The sequence below is a fragment of the Ceratina calcarata genome, unplaced genomic scaffold (genome assembly GCF_001652005.2).
Source record: "Ceratina calcarata isolate Rehan_Ccalc_2016 unplaced genomic scaffold, ASM165200v1 scaffold97.2, whole genome shotgun sequence".
NCBI classification, from domain to species: Eukaryota; Metazoa; Arthropoda; class Insecta; order Hymenoptera; family Apidae; genus Ceratina; species Ceratina calcarata.
Genome location: NW_017181113.1, coordinates 659787 through 681381, shown reverse-complemented (window position 1 = coordinate 681381; position 21595 = coordinate 659787). Strand labels below are relative to the sequence as shown.

Sequence of the window (21595 nt, the reverse complement as noted above, 5' to 3'; positions counted from 1 at the left end):
CGCCGTAGGCCACCCTCGTCGGGGCTCCGATAAAATCGCGGAGGTGCTCATTTTTGCGGGCACCGCGACTAATCGCGACGAGATCGCCGATCGCAGGCGAGCACGTGCCACGCACTCTTCCCTCCCTCTCTCCTCTCTTTTGTTTTTGCAGACCTCCAGGCGACTCGGCACTAGGTTACTGGGTTCTCTTCTCGAGTTGCTTCCTTCCCCTTTCGTCCTGCTGCTCCCCACCACAGGCACCCGGCCAACTCCCGGACTCCCGGCTCTCTTTCCCTCGGCCCTGACGACATGGAAGAACGGAGAACCGGAGCTGCGCACCTTCGACGCGGTACCTGCTCGTTTTCGAACTTCAAAAATTACCAAATTCCGAAATCGATGTATCAGAACTTTGGTTCGTTTCATTTAACCCATTTGTGTCATTCGGAAAAATGAAAAATTGGCCTGTACTACAAAAATTTCGCGCATTTATAACGCAACCGGGTTAAATCAAGCCCTTCCTTGATTATCAAAATTTCATTGATAATTGATTGTAATCGAATCAAATTCTTATTATATGATAAGAATTATTATACGAATTCTACCCTAACATAGATTTATATTTTATTCGTCAATTGGAAATACGAAACAATTGAAGCGTCGTAACGAGCAAAGTCGAGGCCCCGGCCTTGACTTCCGGCAAGAAATCGTCCTTTTTTTCCCAACGATATACGTGCCTGTCTATGAGGAATGAATACAGGAACTGGCCGATTTCTCGTGAATTTTCTTGCGCCGCGTTCACCCGCGAAACGCGAAAGAAACCTCGCAACCTTTGCGAGGCCGCGCCTTCACAGTCAATGTCGTTGCCGCTCCGACGCCTCGAATTTTCCACGAACGGATCTCGTTTTCACGCTTTGCGTACGGGACGGGGATGGCAGGAAAAAAGGTCGCCCGGCGGAAACGTTAGGGGAGGCGCTATTTTTAACGGTCGCAGGTAAGGGTCGAATTTTTCGCGTTCCCGTTAGGAGGGACCCTGAAAAAAGAATACGGCGTGACCTCGAAGCGCGCAGCGAGGTGCACCGTAAACGCATAAACGCGGAAGAGAAAACATCCGTAGGAAATGTGCAAAACTTGGAATTACGGTTCGCGACCTTGCGTGTTACGTCGCTTCTTTCATGACAAAGAAATGTTTTACGCCGCCTGCTGGTCTTTTACCTCCCTCTCTCCACCCTCCCTTTCTCCGTGTCACGAAAGATAATTTTCGGCACCTTTTGTATTCTGCAGCTATACCTGCTTATCAGTTTAAAAATCTGTTTTCCTTTCATGAATATTAATTTGCTTTTCTTTCAAATCAATCTCATTGCCAAATACAATAAATGACTCGAAGGAAATATGTGTATATGCTATGAAATAGTGTACATAGTCTCAAGAATTAATGGCAAAGTAAAAACTACTGCGAAAACAGTCGAACTTTTCTCTCGACCGAAAATAACAGCAGGCAATTAACGTTGTCCTGATATGTATTGGAAACACAGCCTCTTTAGTTTTCAGGCCTTGGGTGTCTCAATGATCACGGAACACCTTGCGACCATTCTTCAAATCAAGGGTGAAAGATAGCGAATCTACTAGTCAAGGAAAAGGTCCGAACACAAACTTCGACAGTGGTCGAATCTGCCCACAACGTAATGACTTTATGGCAGGTTCGGTCGGACATTTTCGCTTTGTCTTTTGTTCTCCCTTGTCCTTGCCAAGGGGTGGTCGAGGGATGGAGACCTTCGCCCGTTGCTATAATTGAATTGACATTTTTAATCATTGTTCCTGAGACTGCCAACCTAAAAATCGAATGTCGACTGCGTTGACTAATTTAAGGGCACCGGAACGTAAATCGTAGCTTTTTTGGCATGTCTTTGACAACAATGGCGCCTTCATTTAAGATTGGTTTATTGCCACGCAGAAGACTTCGTAAAGAAGACGTAAAAACGAGGATCGTCGCCTAGAAAAATAAGGAAACGTTTTTTCAGGGGACCAACGTTTTATTGCGATTATGTATAACAGAGTTTTACTACTGCTGAATTAGGGTAAAAGTGCTGCCTTCGGTTGAGTTTAGAGAGTTATTAGTTTATTACTCGAACTCGGATAGTTTTTGTACTTTCACCGATGCTTCTCAACGTTTTAAAAATCGTTCGGGCTCGGGCAATATTTCTTAAATGAGTTCATAAAACTGAATGGAGCGTCCGATTGACTAGCTCTGAGTTTTTCACACGGTTCCCCGCAATTCATTTCTGAATGGATGAATATCGTATTTGGATTAATTCCCAAAAAAGCCGAGTCCACTCTCCGAAGGGAAGAAAAAACCCGATCGTGGCGCTCGTGAGAAAATCTCGGAGAGACCCTCGAAACGCGGAAGCTGCGCGTGGATTACATATTACACGCATCACAGTTAGACGAGGGTTTCGAGGAAGCGGACGAAGAAGCGCGAGCGGGACAACGGAGAAAAAAATGAAGGAAAAAAGAAGAAAGAAACGGCGCAACTGCACTCGCCACCCACCCTCGACGGGCAGCCTGCTGGCGAGCTGACCTAACGGGATTACGGTAACCGCCCCTTGCATCGAGGGTAGGGGATAAAAAAATCCGGGATAGAGAAAGAGTTCGGGTTAGCCTCAACCCTTCCGCATACCGGCAACCGTTTAGAAAGTGGAGAGATTTTACCCATATAGCCGCCGTCAACCCCTTCCCTCGTTTCCCTCGGCCGCCTTTCTTCGTAACTTCCTCTCCCATCCAATTCTTTTTTACCCACTTCTTACGACGGATCTCGATTCTTCCTGAGAACCGAAACCAGCTTCTTGTTTGCCAGGTGCCGGGAAATTCGCCAACTGTTACCCGCTTCCCGCGGCAGACCACGATGAATGATAAATGAATCTGTACTTCAATATCGTTTCAAAGTTTAACGATTAGCGATAGTTAATCAATCAATCCGAAATTACAAGGAAATTAATTGGATCGTTCCGCTTATCTCGTTGCGCGTTCGCAACTAACTTAGAGTAACGGGGATCGATTTCTTTTTCGGAAAGTATCGAGCTGGTTTTTGCCACCTTCGATCGTGCATTATTTCCGCTGTATTTTATACGACCTAAATTAACACGTGATTAACTGTTATTTTTTCATTTTGTATGAAAAAGTTAACTATTAAATCTTCATAATTTGATGGGCAACGTTTTATCAAAAGTGAGGTAATCGCAATAAATATGCATCGCGTCTACTGGTACAAGTACACGTACTCTAAGAATGATCGCTTTCAAGATCGTTCGAAGGTCTCGTTGCGCGTGACTGCAGCGTTGCATAAAGCAAAAACGCGTCGTTGAAGAAACCGACGACCTAGAGGTTTTTAAAAAAACCGACTTACAGATAATGGCTCTGACTGTCTTTAACGATTAGCTAGTTTATTATTGTATAAACAATATCCTCGAGAAAGAATTTTCATATATTTAATAATGAATTTTATTGAACGCGTCTATTGAAATCCACTTTGCTGGCATCGCACGAGCGAGTCGAGTCGAAGTCATGTACCTCAGGATCGTTTACACCTGTTTCACCCAATCCATCTATCTACAGGTGCACTTAGTCGGTTCAGGTTTAGGGCTTAGGGCCCCGTCAGGAAAGTGAAGGGCGACGCCGCCGCGCCGCGGACCTTTGTCCGATCGTTTATCTCCCGTCGGGTCCCCATCGCGTCGTTCGTTTTCCACCGGTGGGTCAGTAGTAGTACGTAGCGAGTACGTAACATGGAGCGGTGTCACGCGAGTGCGTGCATTATACACGCTCGTCCGTCTTTTCCCGCTCCCGTATCACTTTCGGTTTTTAAGGAAGCCTCCCGCGGAGTGTCCGCGCAAGAATGCATGAAATCCGTGACGGCACCACGATGGAATCTCCCTTTCGAATCTTCGAGGACGGGTCGCCGTTGCTCGCGGCTTCCCTCTTCCCTTTCACGCTGATAAGATTGTGGCTGACGAAAAACAGGCCCAGGTAAATCCCCTATTTACGTTGCCTCAAACCGATTTCGTCACTCCCCCAAGTAGAGGCTATTTCGAAGTTGGTGGTCTTGAGGATTCCGTAGACACAGCCGCTAGCTGCACTCGATTCAGCGAACACGTAGCTCATTGATCGAGGATGCATCGATTGCTAATCTTCCATGTCGTCTCGTCTAGACGCGGTTCGACTCGTCTTCCAATGAATGAATGAGCTGCATACTGTATATTTGGACCCGAGCATTGAACGCGTCTACTTTTAGCCCAGCAACGCGATGCTTCTTTTCTCAATCCGAACGGAAGAGTTAATCGCGTTTGCATCCGCGACACTGTATTTTACTCAATAAAATCGGACGTTAATTATGATGAAGTGAACTCTGAGAACTGGTTGCTCCCGAGCGAAGTGTACGCCTCGTTTCTGCAGAACTGGAAACCTTATCAGAATCGCCATCGATTATGCGGCGCACGGCGGATTGCTATAAAGATACGAAGGAAGAAAAGAAGAAAGGACACAGGTTTCGTTAGGGAAAAGGGCGAGAAAGTTATTTTCCAACGGCTACCTAGTTTCCCCGTAGAGTCGTCACTTCCAAGTCGATCGGCGTCCGTTTGTAACGACGGGAGGTACATCGATGCCATTCGGAGACAAATGATAGCGAGCTAAGACATCGTAGAACAATACGGTGCGCCTGTATAACTTCCCTCATCGATCTTCGACGAAGATAATGAGGAACCGATCGGCCTCGACCCGTGAGTCGCGCGCGCCGATTTGTAACGCGAAGAGAGGACTTGTTCGCCGATGTTTACGAGCAACCCTTCGACGAACCGTAGAGAATAGAGTCGTTAGCGGCCTGTCAAACCGCGGCGATATCTCGCATCATTTCGCTGTTACCTATGTCCTTCCCGAAAACTGTTCCTTTCTCCTCTGGACTCCCTTTTTTGTTTCGATTCTTTCACTTTCCCCGACGAGTACAATTTGCCCTTTTCTCTCCCTAGACCATTTTTTCCCTGTTCCGGGCTCGTTTCACGAGCCGCTTTCTTCCTAGGCGCTCGTTATCGACCGTATCGGATCTCGAAACAATTCCCCTCGCACCTGTTGCGCCGCTACTGAATGGACGAATCGGAGAAAAGAATCTGGAGCCTTCGAAGTGCCATCGATGGCAGACAATAATCAGTAACGAAAATTCACGTGTCATGGCTTTTCCCTTCTGACCCATAATTCTCCCACTCGAAGTTTCCCAATTCGTGCGAAACAGCTGCGAGCATTTGAAGACACTGATTGTGAGTCGCATTTAGAAGTCCTCTTAAAACGTTTCTAGGTTTCATTAGAATGATCGTCGCGTCGTTTACTCGTCTCGATGGCAAATGTCAACCGCGGCAGGGGGAGAAACGTAGCCCGAGGGAGGGAATGAAGAGGATGGCTCGTCGCGAGGATTTTGCAAGGTCCGCGGAGAAATTGGACCTGTCAAATGTCACGTATCCATTCGCGTCAAAAGAATCGACCGAACGAAACCCAAATTACGCAAGACGACACCGCAAGCCGCACGTGCATTGCCAGTGCACGTGCGGAATAAATATGTATATAAACGTACACGTGTGTACGTGTACGTCGTCGCTGCAGCGGCGATTGATTTCGCGTTACGCAATCGCTTTTAATTACGCTGAGTGGAAAGAAAGTCAAGGAACTTTCTTACTCGCGGCGACTTCCTCTTTTCTCTGGAATCGCGGCAGGCGACAATGGATTTTTACCGACTCAGGAAACGATACATAGATGGGAAAGTGAATAGAAAGTTTCCAAGAGAAAACAAGTCATTTATCTCACTGTTCTTTCTTATTAAATTATTTTAATCAAAATTGATACATTTTTCAAGTATCACATTTGATGAAAAACTTCCTGCGATTTGTTTGTGGGGAGAGAAAGAATAGTTTCCAAGGTGGTGTTGTCACAGCGGCAGATGGGTAAAAATGCGGAAGGGCGATGGAAAATGGAATTACGCAAGCGATTCCCGATGAAGCTGCACTTTTTTGTCCGTGTATCTTCGCACGAGATGACGCGTAGAGGTGGAGGACAGAACGCTTATGTTACAGATTTCCTTCCGGTTGCGCAACGTGCCTACGCCCCCCTTCTTACCCTTACCAGCCGCCCTCGCGTGGCTTTTTACCCGGCCGACGACAAAAGGATCCGTAGTTTTCCGCCGAACGTTTTTTAACAGCCTCGGATCGAGCCAGGGGAGAAAGGGAGAGGACCGTACGGTGCAGCGGCCACGGCTGTCGACGGTTTTTCGGTTCCTCCGGTGTGTCCATGCACGAGCTGGGAGGGAATACAAATGCAGGAAGTTACGCATCCTGTGCGATCGATCTACGCACGCTGCTCGCAAGGATCGCTCCTGGACAGCTCGGTCAGGCTGTATTTCGATACCCTCGAAAAGCTGATGGATCACTCCTCCGGAACGATCCTTATCGACGATAATTCGAAATATCTCGGCCTACTTGCGATCAGTTTTGTACCCAAAAAACGATTCCACGCAATTAATTTCATTATCTAAATCATCAATTTTTGTCATTCTGTAGATATAATAAATTTTCAAACTGTTATAAAACAGCTTCGAAAGAAAATATACTACGAAATGTACGATTTTGGCAGTTTTAGTGAAACGAGAGGCGAATTCTGGAACAAGATTCGAAGATCTCTTCCGTTTCGAACCGGTCTTCCTCTCTGAATTCATTAAAAGATGGTAGAACGCAGATAATAGAAGCCGTATAAATGAAATAGAGACGAGAACAAGCTGCAATTTCGTTGAGAAAATTACGTGCGCAGCCTAGTAGACCTTGATGGATTTATTAATAGAATTTGTTGCAATCGCGTTCATCCTTGCATTGAAATCTCCCACTTCCATTTTTTATGACGAAACGTACCGATAATAAAAACTTTAATTCTATTTTGAAATGAATAACAAATGAGATGAGAAGTGAAGTTCTTTCTAATTTACAATCGTATTAAAACAAAAACTAATTTCATGGCGAGAGTTCTTAAGTGACAAACCTTCTCGACCATTTATTAATACAATCCCATGTTAAACAACCCTTTTCTGCTTTTTCGGAGTTTAAGGCAACGGACAGGAGGGAATCCTGCGGTCAAGTGGACAAAAAGGCTGAAAGAGGATTATGTCGATTCTCCTCGGTCAGCATGCAACGTAGAGAGGCTTTCTCCGCTAACTCGCAAAACCCTTTCCGTGTTCATTTTCGACAAATTCCAAATGATGTAGTTACCTGGGGTTACCTACCCACCTTCTTTAGTCGTAAACCTTTACTACGTTTCCTGATTAGTGTGGTTTTTTTCAATCCGTTCAACGAGCAGATAGTAGAAGGTAAAGGGTTTGTTGTTACACGGGGTTGAAAGAGATGTTCCTGCCGTGAATAGTCAAAGACACTCGATGAAAGGGTGTGGCAAGGTGCGAGAAGGGGCGAAGTTGTACAGCCAGTAGGCAAATACCGGATTACGTGCTACCTCTATAATCACCGTAACTCGGGCCTTTTACGGCCACTGTCACGGAGGTACCCTAAACCTAAATATTCATTTCAAGCTGCGAAGGGTACAGGATTATGTTACTTCATTATCTTATATTCTCGAATTGCTTTATTAGGCAGTAAAATTAATTGACTTATTTTTCATGGTTCTTAGGATTATTTCAATATTCGCATAATGAAAGGGACGACTGAATATATATTATGAAAAGATCCCGGAGATTAAGTAATAAAAGAACAATTTCAGTTACAGATATTTCACTCAGAATTATGCAAATGTAGCATAATTCTGAATGAAATACCTGTAAATCTTTCTTTTATTATTTAATCTTTGGAAGCTTTTTGTTCATAGGATACAATTTTCCTTATATTATTCAGTGACAATTATATATTATTTTTTACAAGTGAACGTAGTTATTATATAATTTGCAGGATTGAATTCTGCTTTTATAATCTGATCTCATTCAATTTTGAAAACTTCTTCATTGGGTTCCTCAGAGGCAAATCGAGCGCCATCGTCAGCAAGTGTCCCGAAGCTCGACAAGGTTACTCCAAGTGAGTCCCAGGCAGTTATCAGCTACTGGACTGAACGATCACTTCGAGACTCGGGCGCACAATGTATGATATAGAAATTTAACGAAAAGTTGCACTACGCGTTCAATATTATCGATTCAGCACGAAACAGGATTTGCTTAACACGTTAAGCGCTTTTGTTGTGCTTTCCCTTTAGCCGGCGCAGCGCGGCGCGGCGGGTTTCGGCCACTCGACAAATATTGTTTCATATAGTATAAAAGTATATACATTATATTTATTTTATTTCACTTTCTGGTTGGGCTATGGTAATGCGTGGAAAAAACATTTTGATGCAAGGCAGCCGGGAATTTAACCAAAGAAGTCGTCATAAGATCCCTTAATATTAATGTATTTCATATGTGGTAAAACAACTCGTCCTTCCAGTGCAGCCCAGGGAACCTAAATGGACACCTATGATTTAGACAATTGCTAAGAAGGTGAAAGAATAAAAAGATCTGTTATTCATATGCTTTTATTAACAAATGTCAGGATGACAATAAATAATCGTGTCACGCGGTCAATAAATAAGAAACAAATGAAGCCCTTCGTTGAGAAATATCTCGATATCCAATCTCTCCTATTCATCACTCTTCTTCTCCTCTTCAGTTTTAAGCCATATTCATATTAACGCGCACACGTGTCGTTGAACGAGAGTTCAGTTTCGTTCCCTCGCCGAGTTCACGATGCAACTTGAATTCGCACGACGAGACAACGAAACTTCCGTCCACCGAATGCAATGGCCATTTATGACATACGATCAATAGTGAGTTTGATCCACAGTCGATCATCCGACGTGAATTCATTGTCAAAGTTATTTGGCGTGCGTCTCTTTGGTCTCTCGATCGTTACGATCGATCCGTCGGTTGTGAGCGTGAGTTAAAGTAGAATTTTCTGATCAGAGTCAGACGCATCGGGGCGATGCGGCGAACGGTGACAGAAAATTGTCTCGATCTCGACCTGGGGGATGAATCGCGACGACTGCTGCGTGTCTTTCCGTTAATCTAGTAGTTTGACGAGCTGCCGGAATTGATTCCCGACGAAGACGACGAAGAGGAAGAGGAGGAGGAGGGATTGTACGAGCTGGAAGAGCTTCCGGGCGAGTAATAAGAGTAAGCGAGATTTTGGGCTTCCACACCGTTGGTCGGCGTCCATACGCGGGAGTACGGTCCGTTTCCGTCCCACGTGTTCACCGGCTCGTAGCCCGACGTACTCGAGGGCAAAGGTGCAGCTCCGTATGGCTGAGCAGCCGGTTCCATTGACATTCCTACGAAGTTTCGCTCTTTTTCAACTTTTCTTTTATTTCAGACGTTTTATTTTTGTGAGCCGTCAGGTTTTAGCTTAAACCAACGATGAGCAACTCGGTCCCCATATAAAACTATATTTATTATTCCGAAACGCACGAAAGGTGCACGTAATCTTATTCAAATATTTATTAAAGTTGCTCATAACTGATTTGAACTATTTTGCAAATTTTTTATATACATAGTGATATTTGCAATACGTACCCATCGGCATCATCATTCCACCCTTCTTAAAGAACTGCACGGCGATGAATCCAACAACGAGGAGGATCGCGAGTTTCGAGAGCACCAAAGCCTTCAGTGCCTTCAAACCGACGATAGCCACAAGTATGGGCATCAGAGCCTTCAGCTTCAGTTTCAACAACAACAGGAAGGGCAGCAACAATTTCTTCTTCAATAGTCCTCTAGCTTGGCTCGTGGCGACTTCGTTTCCTTTGAACTCGACGTCCAAATCAGCCAAACTTCTGCTGGGTCTGTATTTAAGACTGGCGTCCACAAATGGCAGATCGATTCCGTAGTCGAAGCTCTTCAGGTACTTGAACGTCCTCGCGACGATCGCCTCGTCGACGGTGTCCAAGGACCTGGCTTCCGTGTTGGTTCCCAGCTTCTCGTCCAAGTATCCCAGCACCTCGTGTTTCAAGCAGGACGTCCAGGACTCCGCAGCGATGCACTCGTTCAGGGACTTGGAGAGGAAGTCCTGGCTTGCCAGGCAGCTCCCCGCCATCAGTACGACGGCAGCTGTCGCGATGAACACCCGCATGATCCTTTAATTATCCTCGGTTTCGATTTATCCCAACAGCTGTCTCTCAATCGAGACGTAACACGCACTCTTTTCTCGTTCGTGGAAAAAAAAACAACAAAACACGAAACGATCGTTCGTCCACCCGTACGAGCGAGCGATCGCCGATCGAACTGCGACTGACGGAGGAGTGGCCCGCCCCTTTTATTTAATTTGCCCCCCGCGAATCTATGTTATTCGGTCGCGCATGCTGGGAATCGACGATCGACGGAAAATTATTCAAATTTCACTGGCACATAGACCGAAGCGCTTCTCTCCGCGCGCCACCCTGTCCACCCGCCCCGCCCGCCTCCCGGCTACTCGCCTCGTGTGGCAAGTGAGCGAGTACGTGCGTGCACGCGTACCGGCGCGTTCGCGAGCGTGTAAACGCTTACATATGTACGTATGTAGCGTCGCGTACCGCGTACACGATGGCATGCGTCGTCGGACGGGAAACGGAACTTGCCCCTCGTCGTTCAACTCGGGCTCTCATACTTGGCCGTCCTTTCTTTTCTAACGCCCGCACGCGATTCTTCACGATCCATCTACGATATCTTGAGGCGAACGCTTTCGGCAAACCGTCCGCGTTCGGCTGAGCTAACCGTTCTCGTTGTACGTCGATGGACGATCAACGGGAACGCTGGCAATGATTTTTGGCCGCTTCGACAAATAGGGATTGAAACCATGGCTCCGTTTTAGTATTTGGGACAACGTGTTGATGGATGTGCGATACGTTAAATCTTTTTTCTGAGGGATTACAATTGTACCTCTCCTAATTGCCGGTAAATCACGGTTTATGAAATATTATAAAAATATTGCTACTATAATAGTGCACTTTCCATGTACGTAAATATGTGAGAATAAATGCATTCGATCTGATATAACTTTGCTTACTTCATTCAATAAAAACAAAGCGCCATGTATCTCGTATTGTAGTGGAATTTCTCTAATTTTGAAGTTTGCACTTGAAAACGTTTAAAGCAACAAAACATTAAGTGAATTGCCTAATTTTCAAACCGTGTTTAAACTCCGAATTTATGAGGTTCCTTGAAAGAAATCTTATTCCTTCTACATTTGATGGATTTAAGATAGAAATCTAAATTCACTTTCTTACAGATTGTGTACGATTAATTATATTAAAGCAAGGCGCTTTACGAGGGTAAAAGTTGTAAGAAGCTTAACCAACATCAAAACAATGAATTACGATGTACTCTACGTTATAGATTACAAAACAACTGCTTGCATCTTTATGTACGAACGAGTGTCTACTTATACAGATTTCAAATTGAAAATGTAAGAATCGGGGCTGCTAAACGGCGCTTATGGCGCGTAAAGAGTACGGAATGAGGAAAAGGGAAAGCGTCGCCAGTAGTAAAGTCACGGCGAGGACGAGACTGGATTTCCATTTAAAAGAATGAACATCAAACGAAGTGGCGTCCGTGAGCTTCCAGGCCGTAGAGCCGTAGCCGTCGTCAGCAGCGTCTGATCATTATCGGGCATAATCTACTTGCAGAACCGGACTGTGGTAGCGTAAAGCCAGATCCCTTTCCAAAACGATATATCGTGCGGCGTTTTTATAATTTTATAACGGAGGGATGGGTGTTCTATATATGAATATCTATTATAAAATTTGGAAAAATTCTTCATTATTTTATTTTCTTATTTTAATATACATAAGCATAGAATTGTTTAAACGATATTTGAATTTTAAAATTGTTATCATGTATTGATAATACGGACATTTCATTAATAACCTGTCTACAGACGTAGATTATTTGGAATATAGTATGCTATAGGTGTTCTATATGAATAAATATTATAGAATTTGGAGAAATACTTTATTATTTTAATTTCTCGTTTTAATATACGTAAGCATGAACTAGAATTGTCTAAAAGGTATTTGAATTTTAGCATTTTTTTTATATCAGGTATATTATATTTTATTAATAAATATATTTTTGAATGGACTGGCAGTTTTTAATCATAGAACATTGTTTGTCCCCTTATCCTATTATTAATAAAAGAAATACTATAACTAACGTCGTTGTCTATGGTAGGGTAATCGGCACAAGCATATAAGTTGCAATAGAATAATTTATTAAATAGAGAGCACAGAGAAGAGCAGGAAGACAGGTATTTTACAAAAGTCGCGGACTAGTGAACGGTCTAGCAATCAGTTTAGGATTGTGCATGCGCGGCGTATGCGAGATCCTGAGCGAACATCGCCGATGGCTGCTGCAGGTCGTCTTGAAGGGATCTGTACTGAGCTTGGTACTCCCATGGACCGTGAGCGGCCAATGGTGCGCTGTGACTGTCGGCAGCTATTTTCTTGCACAATTGGAAGATCGCCATTCCCACGGAGACGATGAAACTGAAGAACGAGAGCTGAAGAGCGTTCCAGGCCTTGAGACCGAGGACACCGATCGCGAGAGGGATCAGAGTCATCGCCTTCAGGAGGACGAACACAAGGATGGGAATGACGACCTTCTTCAGCTTGGATTTACGAGCCTCCTCGACGGCGCGACCCTGGCCGAACTTGACGTCGAAGGTGAGCTGATCGTCGTCGATGTTCCTGGCGCTCACCTTCACCGAGGATTCCATCGGCAGCTTGAAGGTCACATCGTGAGAGGTCAGATAGGTCTGCAAGTTGTCCAAGAATGAGGCCTCGCCGCGGCCGGAGACTTCTTCGACGGGGTACGAGTTGCGAGTCACCTCCACGGTTTCGGACACCTGAAAGTGAATCGTGGAGCAAATTTACTTTTCGCCTTGCAGACCGTGGAAGGAGGTTCAGAAACGTAACTGCGTTTCGCTCTCGAAAACTTTCCAACGTTAAATGTAACCGGATTACTAATAAAACGGTTTCGGGACAAATTGCGTAAGCGGAACGGCACTTGCCTTGAAGCTGTCTTTGCGGAAGATCTGGTCGAGGAGATTCAGAACCTTGAACTTCATGCAGGAAACCTCGTCGTTCTTCTGCGAGCACTCGATCTTCGTCTGGTCGACCATCTGGTCCATGCTGCTACCCTTCCAGAGGTCGTTCTTCGCAGGCTGGGCAGCCGCCAGAGTCAAAATTACGCAAAACGCGAACAGCTTCATGGTGGTTTCTTTTTCGAAAGTGGAAACGGGGACTCGTTTTACCCTGAGGAAGGTCTCGGAAGACTCGCTTTAAAACGAATGCACGAAGACTGATGCCAATGGGTTGGGCACGAGGCTATTTATACGGAGCCCCCGTTATCGTCGAGTCGTCGGACGCGACGAGTCGTCCCATAGCGGTGCGCCACAGAACGCCCCCACCTGGCTTCAACCACGAATTTTCTTTTCGTTCAGTATGGTGTTCGATTATCGAGGCCTCGGCGCGATTCGTGATGGGAATACGCGATCGCCCGGAATCAGCAAAGTCGAAAGAAAGCTCCTCTGCTTTGTAAAACACCCATGAGTCTGGTCGCATTTCTGCAGCGATAAGCTTTCGTTTATCTCCTTCTACAATTCGCAGCTAATTCGACTATCAACTGATTGAGGAAGATCAGGAAAGATACATAGTTCACAGGGAAGTTCTTACATGCACATTTTGTCTTTTGCTTTGCTTAAGATGACAAAAGATAAAAATGATTACTGTTTCATTTCCAGAGGCTGCAGATTCTGTACACAACACAATGTCATATAATTCTGTATCATTAAGGTCAAATATGTATTAAATACCTGTTGGCATTCCATACTAAAAATTAGGATTCAGCATCAACAATATTCACACGATCAAAAATTTCTATCGCTTCATTAACCCAGTTCATGCGTCGATAACACAATCAGCTCACGCAATATACCAGCCTAGACTTTCGAATATTTGACATGATATCGTGTAGGATAGTTTCGGGTAGAAAAGCGGAAGTCGCGTGCGCGGTAAAAGTAATGGAAGACCCTTCATCCTTGGCACCAATGCCACCGTAACATTGGCATTGAATCCATCGTTCATTCACGCCACGAACACGACACTTTCCACACGTCTGCTCCGTTAACGCTTCCCCTACCAACTCTCCGCCGACGAGAAGATATTCACCCTCCGAATTCTTCTTCCACACGTAACTTTCTATTCTATGTATCATTAAATCTCTTTATATAAATTCATGCTTTAACACAACTTCAAAAAGATTATGACTAAGTGAATTTCAATATTATTCTATACTGATGCACATTAAACAGGAATTAACACTAAATAATTATGATTAACTTTTAAGTAAAGATTTCTATGCAAGCTTTAAAGACAAATTTTACTCTGAAGGCATTATTGAAAACTAGACGCGAAGATTCCTCGAAGTGTATCAGGAATGCACGTTGCGTGCGAGTTTCTCGTGCGAGAATGCGCGCGTGGGGTTGCGAAGAGACACTTCTGTCCGTACCGCCCGACTTCCTCCTGTCCGTAACAATGAAACGGTAATTGGAATTTCGGGTCGAGTTTGCATAAACATTCAGGGCGACCCAGGCGTAGATCGATGTCACCTTTTCGACTCCGTTCGAACAAACTGATTTTCCCTTCGAGAGTTTCCACGCGCACTCGATGAATTTTTCCCACTCTGTTTACGTGTCTGTTCATCAACGTCCTATATTCGCTGGACTTTCGTAACCGGAGGATTTCATATCACTCACAGATGAATCTCAAATTATAATACAATATGTTCGTAATTTTTATAAAGAAGATTTTTCTAAAAATAGTCAAATCATTGATTTATGAATGTACCTCCAATTTTATCATTTCAGAAATAATTTTCAAAGACGCATGCTCAAATCTGGGCCATTTATGTTCACGACGTTGTCAATGTACCAGAGACGATCGTTGAATTCCCAAGTAACCCTTTCCATTTTCTTTAAATCTCCGGTCGATTCTCCGCGCATAGATGAATAAACAAAAAAAGGAAAGTGCTGAAATCGTTTGTATCGTAGTGGTTAGGGTGAAAGTGACGGATCGTAGACAGAAGTTCGATGAGACCATTTGTAAGAAACTTTATTTATAAATAAATCAGAGTCGCGTGTAAATAAATATTAAATAAAAACGATCTAGGATAGGAAAGTCGAACGCGCGTAGGTCAGCCTATTTCCTGTACGCCCTGTAGGGACCATGAGCTGCCGTGTCCCAATGAGGCGGGTGCTCCACGGGGGGGTGTCCGTAGTGGACGACTTCGTACGCGACTTTAGGCTTCGTCAGCTTGAAAATCATCATCGCGCCGCTGAGCACCATCGAGAGGAGACCCAGGGTGAGAGCCTTCCACGTCTTCAGAGCGATCAGGGCAAGGGCAAGGGGTACAAGGGCGGTAGCCTTGAACTTGAGACCCAACAAGAAGGGTATCATCACCTTCTTCACGAATCCACGGCCTGTGAATAAAAATAAAACAATTATAAGTAAATCGTAAATAAATAAATAAATAAATGAACAAATACGTTTTATTATTTTCCTATCGCGGATGAGATTTTGTTACCTTGACCGTTCGAGGAGTCGGAAAGAGGGACAGTCAAACTTCTAGGCATGCTGTCCACCAACGATCGTGGAACGATGTTGGAACCGACGATGGCTTCAGGTAACTTAGCCTCTATCTGATGGCTGGAGAGATACGCGTCCAGTTTTTCAAGCATCAGGGACCTCAGAAGCTCCTTCCGGGCGGGGTCCACGGAATCGTATTGCGATGGGTAGTATTCTTCGGTATTTTCCTCAGGGAAGTTTCTGGACTTGACTATTGCCAGGTCTTCCGTGATCGCCAGCCTGTCTTGCTTCACGGCTTGGCTGAGGTATGCGAGAACTTTGGGCTTTACGCACGACAACATCGACTCGTTGTTTATGCACCTGTAAAAATTAGAAGCGATATTTAATTCTGATTTCCTTATCATAGTAATTAGTTCGTTTTTAAAAAGAGTTTAAAGAAAAATTCGATGCTTACTTGTGGTAAATGTTTCGCAGTGCCTCGGCCGTGGTCTCCGTCGGCCTTTCCGCGACTGCGAGAGCGCCCAGAAGGGCCACGGACACGATGATAGTGAACTTCATGACGAATACCCACCGATTTGCGAGGCTAACCACCGAATGCCAGTGCGAACGAAGACAACGCGGTTTTATAGCCGATGGAAGCCACGTACGGACGATGAATTTTGATCAGAGAACGTGTGCCCGGCTGAAAGGAAAGAAGAAAGCCTCATTATCTAGGGTGCCGATGTTTTCACGACTCCGTGTTTCGTCCTCGGAACGATTTTGGTTGCGACATACACCGCTTCCGGTGATCACCGTGTCGAGAGAGATTCTTCATTAACGCGAATCATTTAGGTGATTTAAACCCAACGATGACGCTCGAAGAGAACAGGTAAATGCTCGAACGGTGGAAAACTAACGATGGCAAAGTGAAATTGCTCAGACAAATCGTCCGTGAGAAGAGAATAGATGAAAGTAAGAACAGCTTATGAAGACAGAATAATGAGAGATCGATGGAAACTAGGTAGAAAGTGATTTTATAGTGTAACATCGATCGTGTTTGCGTAAGAATAGAGTGAATTAAGCTGTGCTATTTGTTACGTCGATTACCATAAGAATCAAGAAGCTAGGTCAATCTCCTATTGATACTTACCTATATTGTTCATGACATCATTATTTTAAACAGTCTGAATGTAGACGACATTGTTCCGATTATTAAAATTGCTGGACACTTCTTATAATAAATACTTCTGCTATCATATCAGAATAATAATTGATATTTAAGTGGACGTGGATTGGATAGAGATATCAATATGCTCTTTTTACATCGTTTATTATGAACAGAACAATGATATACAGTGAAACTTCGAGGTAGTGTGATCGAAGCATTTCATTTTGTACAGTATTTATACATAACTTATTTTTAATCACATTTAATAAATAAAACTGGGTATGGCACCCGGGAGCATAATAATAAATAATCGCATAAAAAATAAAATACGCATGTCTTGAAACACTCCTCGCTTCCATGATGCACTTCAATATATTTAACAACTTAGGCGTGTACAATTACACTTCGTAAATAACTTGCGAATTATGTATAATCTTTTATCTTTTACGATACACACGTAGTTGAGGACGTAGTTGAAGAAATGCAAAACTTTAAATACACCAAGGATCATTTAATTGAATTACATTTCTTTCGAATTTCTGACAAATTGTCAAAAGTATCGAATTTGACAATTCATCAGAGAATTCGTACGCATCTCTCGAAAACTATCCGAAAGCCTTCGTAATAGCGACCCAGAAAAAGTCATTCGAATACATACATAAATAAATAAATATAATTAAATTGAGGATTCATTCGATTCAATTCGTAGGAGACTTCATTTAAAAAGACAAGTACAAATCACAGACATATAAAAATAGACCGCGCTAGTGGTGGTCTGTAAGTGGAAGCGATAGAAGTAAAGTAGAGAAAGAGAATCATACAGACCCCCTCTGTGTCCTTGTCTAACTGTATTTCTCTGTTTTTCTACTATCTTCGGACTAGCGCGGTTTATTCTTATATGTATATTTATGGTACAAATACACTTATATAGATTTCTCACGAACCCAGGCGAAGTGATTGTACAATAACAGCATTTGACATACTTCAATTAATAGCGTAGACACTGTACTGGGCAAAAAAATTCTACACTCGTGAGCCGTCTGGGTCGCTCGTAGCGGAACGAAGCAGACGAATTTATAACGGAGACTTCAACGCGCCTTAAAGCGCGCACGGAGACATCAACGCGGGACGAGACGTTCGTAGAGACGTCGACAGCGCGCGGTGAAGCGTAGACGGAGACTTCGACACGTGGTTCTCACGTCGTTTCGTTAAACTGGCTGGAAAATGATCGCTCAGCGTTATTCCGTGTTTATATGGCACGGATACGTTCTCAGACAGTCTCCTCCATCTTGACCCAATCTCGCCGCGTTCAGGTATCTGTGGAACTTCTGGCTAGACGAGGTTTCGATCCCGGTTCGCTTCAACTCTTGCGGATCTCTGAAAATAACAGGAAAACGAGCTTGTCAGTGTACATGCTCGGTCATTCACGATCTGCGACATAGTTTTCGGTATCGATACTCGCAGACGATCGTGTTCGGACATAAATCCTGACCTTGATTCGCGTAAATGTGATACTTTCGCCATTTGTCGAGCGAGTATTAACTAGATGATCTTCATAATTACGAGTGGAAGGGAGTTTAGCGAGAATCCTGCTTGAACTAATTGATTTATGCTCTCGCGAGTTACGTTTATTGTTGCGAGGGAAGGAACGCAAAAGAAAAACGACGAACGCGGCAACGTTCTGATTCGGAGCGCCTTGGCCACCTTTCTCTTTACGATCCACGCGACGGTAATCGAATCCGAACGCGTCGTACAGTCAAACGAGTAATTAATATCGAGCCTTTACGTAATCAACGCGACGGGTGGAAGAGCTTATTTTCGGAAAGAAACCAGTAGGAATTCGCGACGTACGGAACCTGTTCCAGGAAAGATACGTTCCCGTTTTCACGCTCTCCTACATTCGTAAGAGGAACGATGAACTGGAAGTTCCGCGTTTTCTTCCTACCTGGATAGCTCGTTCGAGACGAGGTTACTGTGCGGCGAGTAGACCGTAGGATTCTTGTACATGCTGCACACTAGCCTTTCCCTGCAGGGTTCATCCACGAATCTCAGCTGCCTAAATATTTCCTCCAATCTATTAATTATCGGTCCATAGAATTCGTCGTCGTATCCTTGTCTCTGTATTGTCACAATTCCTTTCGTCTCTACTTGACTACTTTTCGCCGAAGCCTGTCTGATGTTCTGTTGGCCGAACACGGGATACGAATTCTTCACGTTCGCCGGTAACACCGTTGACGGAAGATTCGCAGGACTCGGAGGGACATTGACAATGGGCTGTGAACTCGTTCGGCGGTTATTATCGACGTACGCCGAGTAGGCCAAGTTGTGAGCGGACACTGGACGTTTATCCGCATATGGAGTGGCTATCGATTGAGCGTTCGCCGCGTACTGTGGAATGTCGTAAGCTGCTGCGTACGTGGGAGCTTGGTAAGACGCTGGAAGCACACCCGGAACTCGTCCCGGTACCGCAGGTTCCGGCTGCTCGTCGTACGGCTCCTCGTACGGTTCTATACCCCATTCTTTCAGTTCTTCAATGTCCTTTCGGTATTGAATGTGAGGATGAGCATAATCGTATCCGTCGAACTCTTCGTCGTGGTGGTGTGGGTGATGATGATGATTGTAATACGTTGGTACTGGTACTGGAACGGGCACGTGGTGATGGTGGTGCGCAATCTGGAAGATCAATGTTTTCAATGTCTGCAAATTCTTAGGCCTTAATGTTAATTATTTTATTACCTGGTGATGGTGGTGGTGGTGCTTTGTACTATGCGAGGAGTAGTAGCTGGAGCAGAGTTTGAAAATGTGCGCGAACGCTGGGATGAAGAAGAGCAGGAGTTTGAGGAACAGCTTCTTCGCAGTGCCCACACCGAAGAGGAATGGTATAATGAACATGAACTTGATCTTGATCAGCTTGATTATAAGCAACAACGCCAGCAGGCTCGTCAATAATTTATTCTGAATGAATTTTCCTAAAAGAGAAAATATTGATTAAATATTCGTGAATATGTTTCAAATGTCAGGATTGTAAATCGTCTTACTAATTTTCTTGAAGAAAATTCTTCCTTCGCTCTGCACGGCTCGTTCACCGAAATCGAGCCTAACCAGAGCGCCATTCTCGTCCACCTCGCGAGGACTTATTTTGATCGTGGCACCTTCGAAGTAGAAATCGGGCAATTGAATCTCGTAGTCCCTAGTCGCGAGGAATTTCACCGCCCTCTTCCGGAATGCGTTAGTCACTTCCTCCAAAGGTGACTCCTCCTCCTCTTGAAACTCGCGACCTCCTTCCTTCCCTACCTCTTCCTCGTCGATCTCATCCTGATCGCAATCTTCCTTGCTGGATCCTTCGACTAGATTCTCGTCTACTGGGTCCACCTTTTTCCGACACGTCCCGTAGTCCAAATCGTTCTTCGTCATCGTCACGCCGTCGAGAACTGTGACGTTACCCTGTTCCACGAAAACGCTGTCCAAATATGTGTACGCGTTTTTCTGTATACAGGAGAACGTGACGGACTTGTCGCAGTCCCTGAACAAACCGCCCCATAATTCATTTCCAGTTTCGTTCGGCGAGAGACCGTTGAACTGGAAGATCTTCGCGTAGGTCCTCAAGTTCTCGAAGGTGAAGAACTGACAGTTCGCGTACGCCGCACAGAAACACAGGACAACGATCACGTACTTGAAATGCATCCTCGACTAGATTCTAATTATTCAGTCCAGCTCGAGGAGATCGAGAACACGTTAAGCAGTTTCAGCAAATATGTAGACCAGACTCAACAGGTTATCAGCACTTTTGATTTCGTCAATCCCGCGCGAGCCCGTCCACGTGCACCTTTAATCACTTCCGCTACCCCCTCCCTCGCGACCTCGATCGGCAGCCTCGATTGATCGCACCGTTTTACCTCTCGTTCTATATGATCACCGATCGTACAGAGATCGATACGCACGTCGCATCGCAGCCTCGTTATCATCGATCCTCCCGACGTATCGGTCGCGTCATGTCGTTTCGTCTGCTCTCCTACGCGAGACGCGCTCCGTTCGATCTTCCGCTCAAAACTAACCACGAGCTTCTCGGTTCCCGGTTACAATTCACCGGAGCCGTCAAGTGTGTCAAAGGCCCTCCTACTCCGGTCTCGCGGGCCGGCCGGAGCCGTGGAAGGTCATTATCGTCTCCTTTCCGGCTGCAACCGGCCGGCCGGCCGTCGAGCTACACGCGCAAGTCTTGCCAGAAGGCGCTGCCGAAAGGATTTCAGATTTCGTATGCATCGAACGCGTTCGGCTCCCTCGGCTCCGCTCGCGGTGAAAGCGGCTGAAAAACCTCTCCGCTTCGTATTTTGAACCGTTTCGAATCACACAAATCGTGCTCTGCTTGTTCAAACGTCTCTATTTAACAACCCATTTTACGGACGACAGATAATAGATAAAATCCGAATACAGTCTTAATTAGATCCAATAGAGAGTTTGTAAGTCTAAAATTGCGAAAAATGCTTCAAATAAAAGTTGTTTTCCTTCTAACTTCGATATTTAACGAGTTACGTATAATTATTTGGCATTTTATTGATGTTGACAAAATCCGACCATCCCACCGTCGAAACGGCGAACTTTTCGCAAAAAATTTCATTTTTCCTTAATTACTCCTAAACCGTTGCATCTACGGGAAAATTGTATACAACCTTTCTTGTAGAGGACGACGAGATCTACAATTTCCATGTAAAATTTTTTCGCTAGCGTCGGTAGTTAACGAGTAATTTGCAAAAAACTGTTTTTTCGTTTTTCGTCAATAACTCGTTAAATATTAATGCTAGCGAAAAA

General features: G+C 44.6%; 4 protein-coding genes across 4 annotated transcripts; all 4 read right to left on the bottom strand.

Annotated features, from left to right (window-relative positions):
* Positions 1–8587: 8587 nt before the first annotated feature.
* On the bottom strand, positions 8588–10154 carry Osi20 (DUF1676 domain-containing protein Osi20). The gene is made up of 2 exons (XM_018036018.2): positions 9599–10154; positions 8588–9357 (listed from the first exon to the last, which is right to left on the bottom strand). Exons 1-2 carry the CDS (start codon positions 10152–10154, stop codon positions 9095–9097), a joined length of 819 nt encoding a protein of 272 aa, XP_017891507.1. The 3' UTR covers positions 8588–9094.
* Positions 10155–12344: 2190 nt separating this feature from the next.
* Positions 12345–13295, bottom strand: Osi19 (DUF1676 domain-containing protein Osi19). Its single transcript, XM_018036016.2, has 2 exons — positions 13068–13295; positions 12345–12902 (listed from the first exon to the last, which is right to left on the bottom strand). Exons 1-2 carry the CDS (start codon positions 13266–13268, stop codon positions 12351–12353), a joined length of 753 nt encoding a protein of 250 aa, XP_017891505.1. The 5' UTR covers positions 13269–13295; the 3' UTR covers positions 12345–12350.
* A 1960-nt stretch (positions 13296–15255) lies between these two features.
* Positions 15256–16200, bottom strand: Osi18 (DUF1676 domain-containing protein Osi18). The gene is made up of 3 exons (XM_018036025.1): positions 16097–16200; positions 15641–16002; positions 15256–15536 (listed from the first exon to the last, which is right to left on the bottom strand). Exons 1-3 carry the CDS (start codon positions 16198–16200, stop codon positions 15256–15258), a joined length of 747 nt encoding a protein of 248 aa, XP_017891514.1.
* A 779-nt stretch (positions 16201–16979) lies between these two features.
* On the bottom strand, positions 16980–20804 carry Osi17 (DUF1676 domain-containing protein Osi17). The gene is made up of 4 exons (XM_018036022.2): positions 19828–20804; positions 19526–19758; positions 18735–19462; positions 16980–18166 (listed from the first exon to the last, which is right to left on the bottom strand). The coding sequence occupies exons 1-4, from the start codon at positions 20471–20473 to the stop codon at positions 18028–18030; spliced, it is 1746 nt and encodes a 581-aa protein (XP_017891511.1). The 5' UTR covers positions 20474–20804; the 3' UTR covers positions 16980–18027.
* Between the last annotated feature and the right edge of the window lie 791 nt (positions 20805–21595).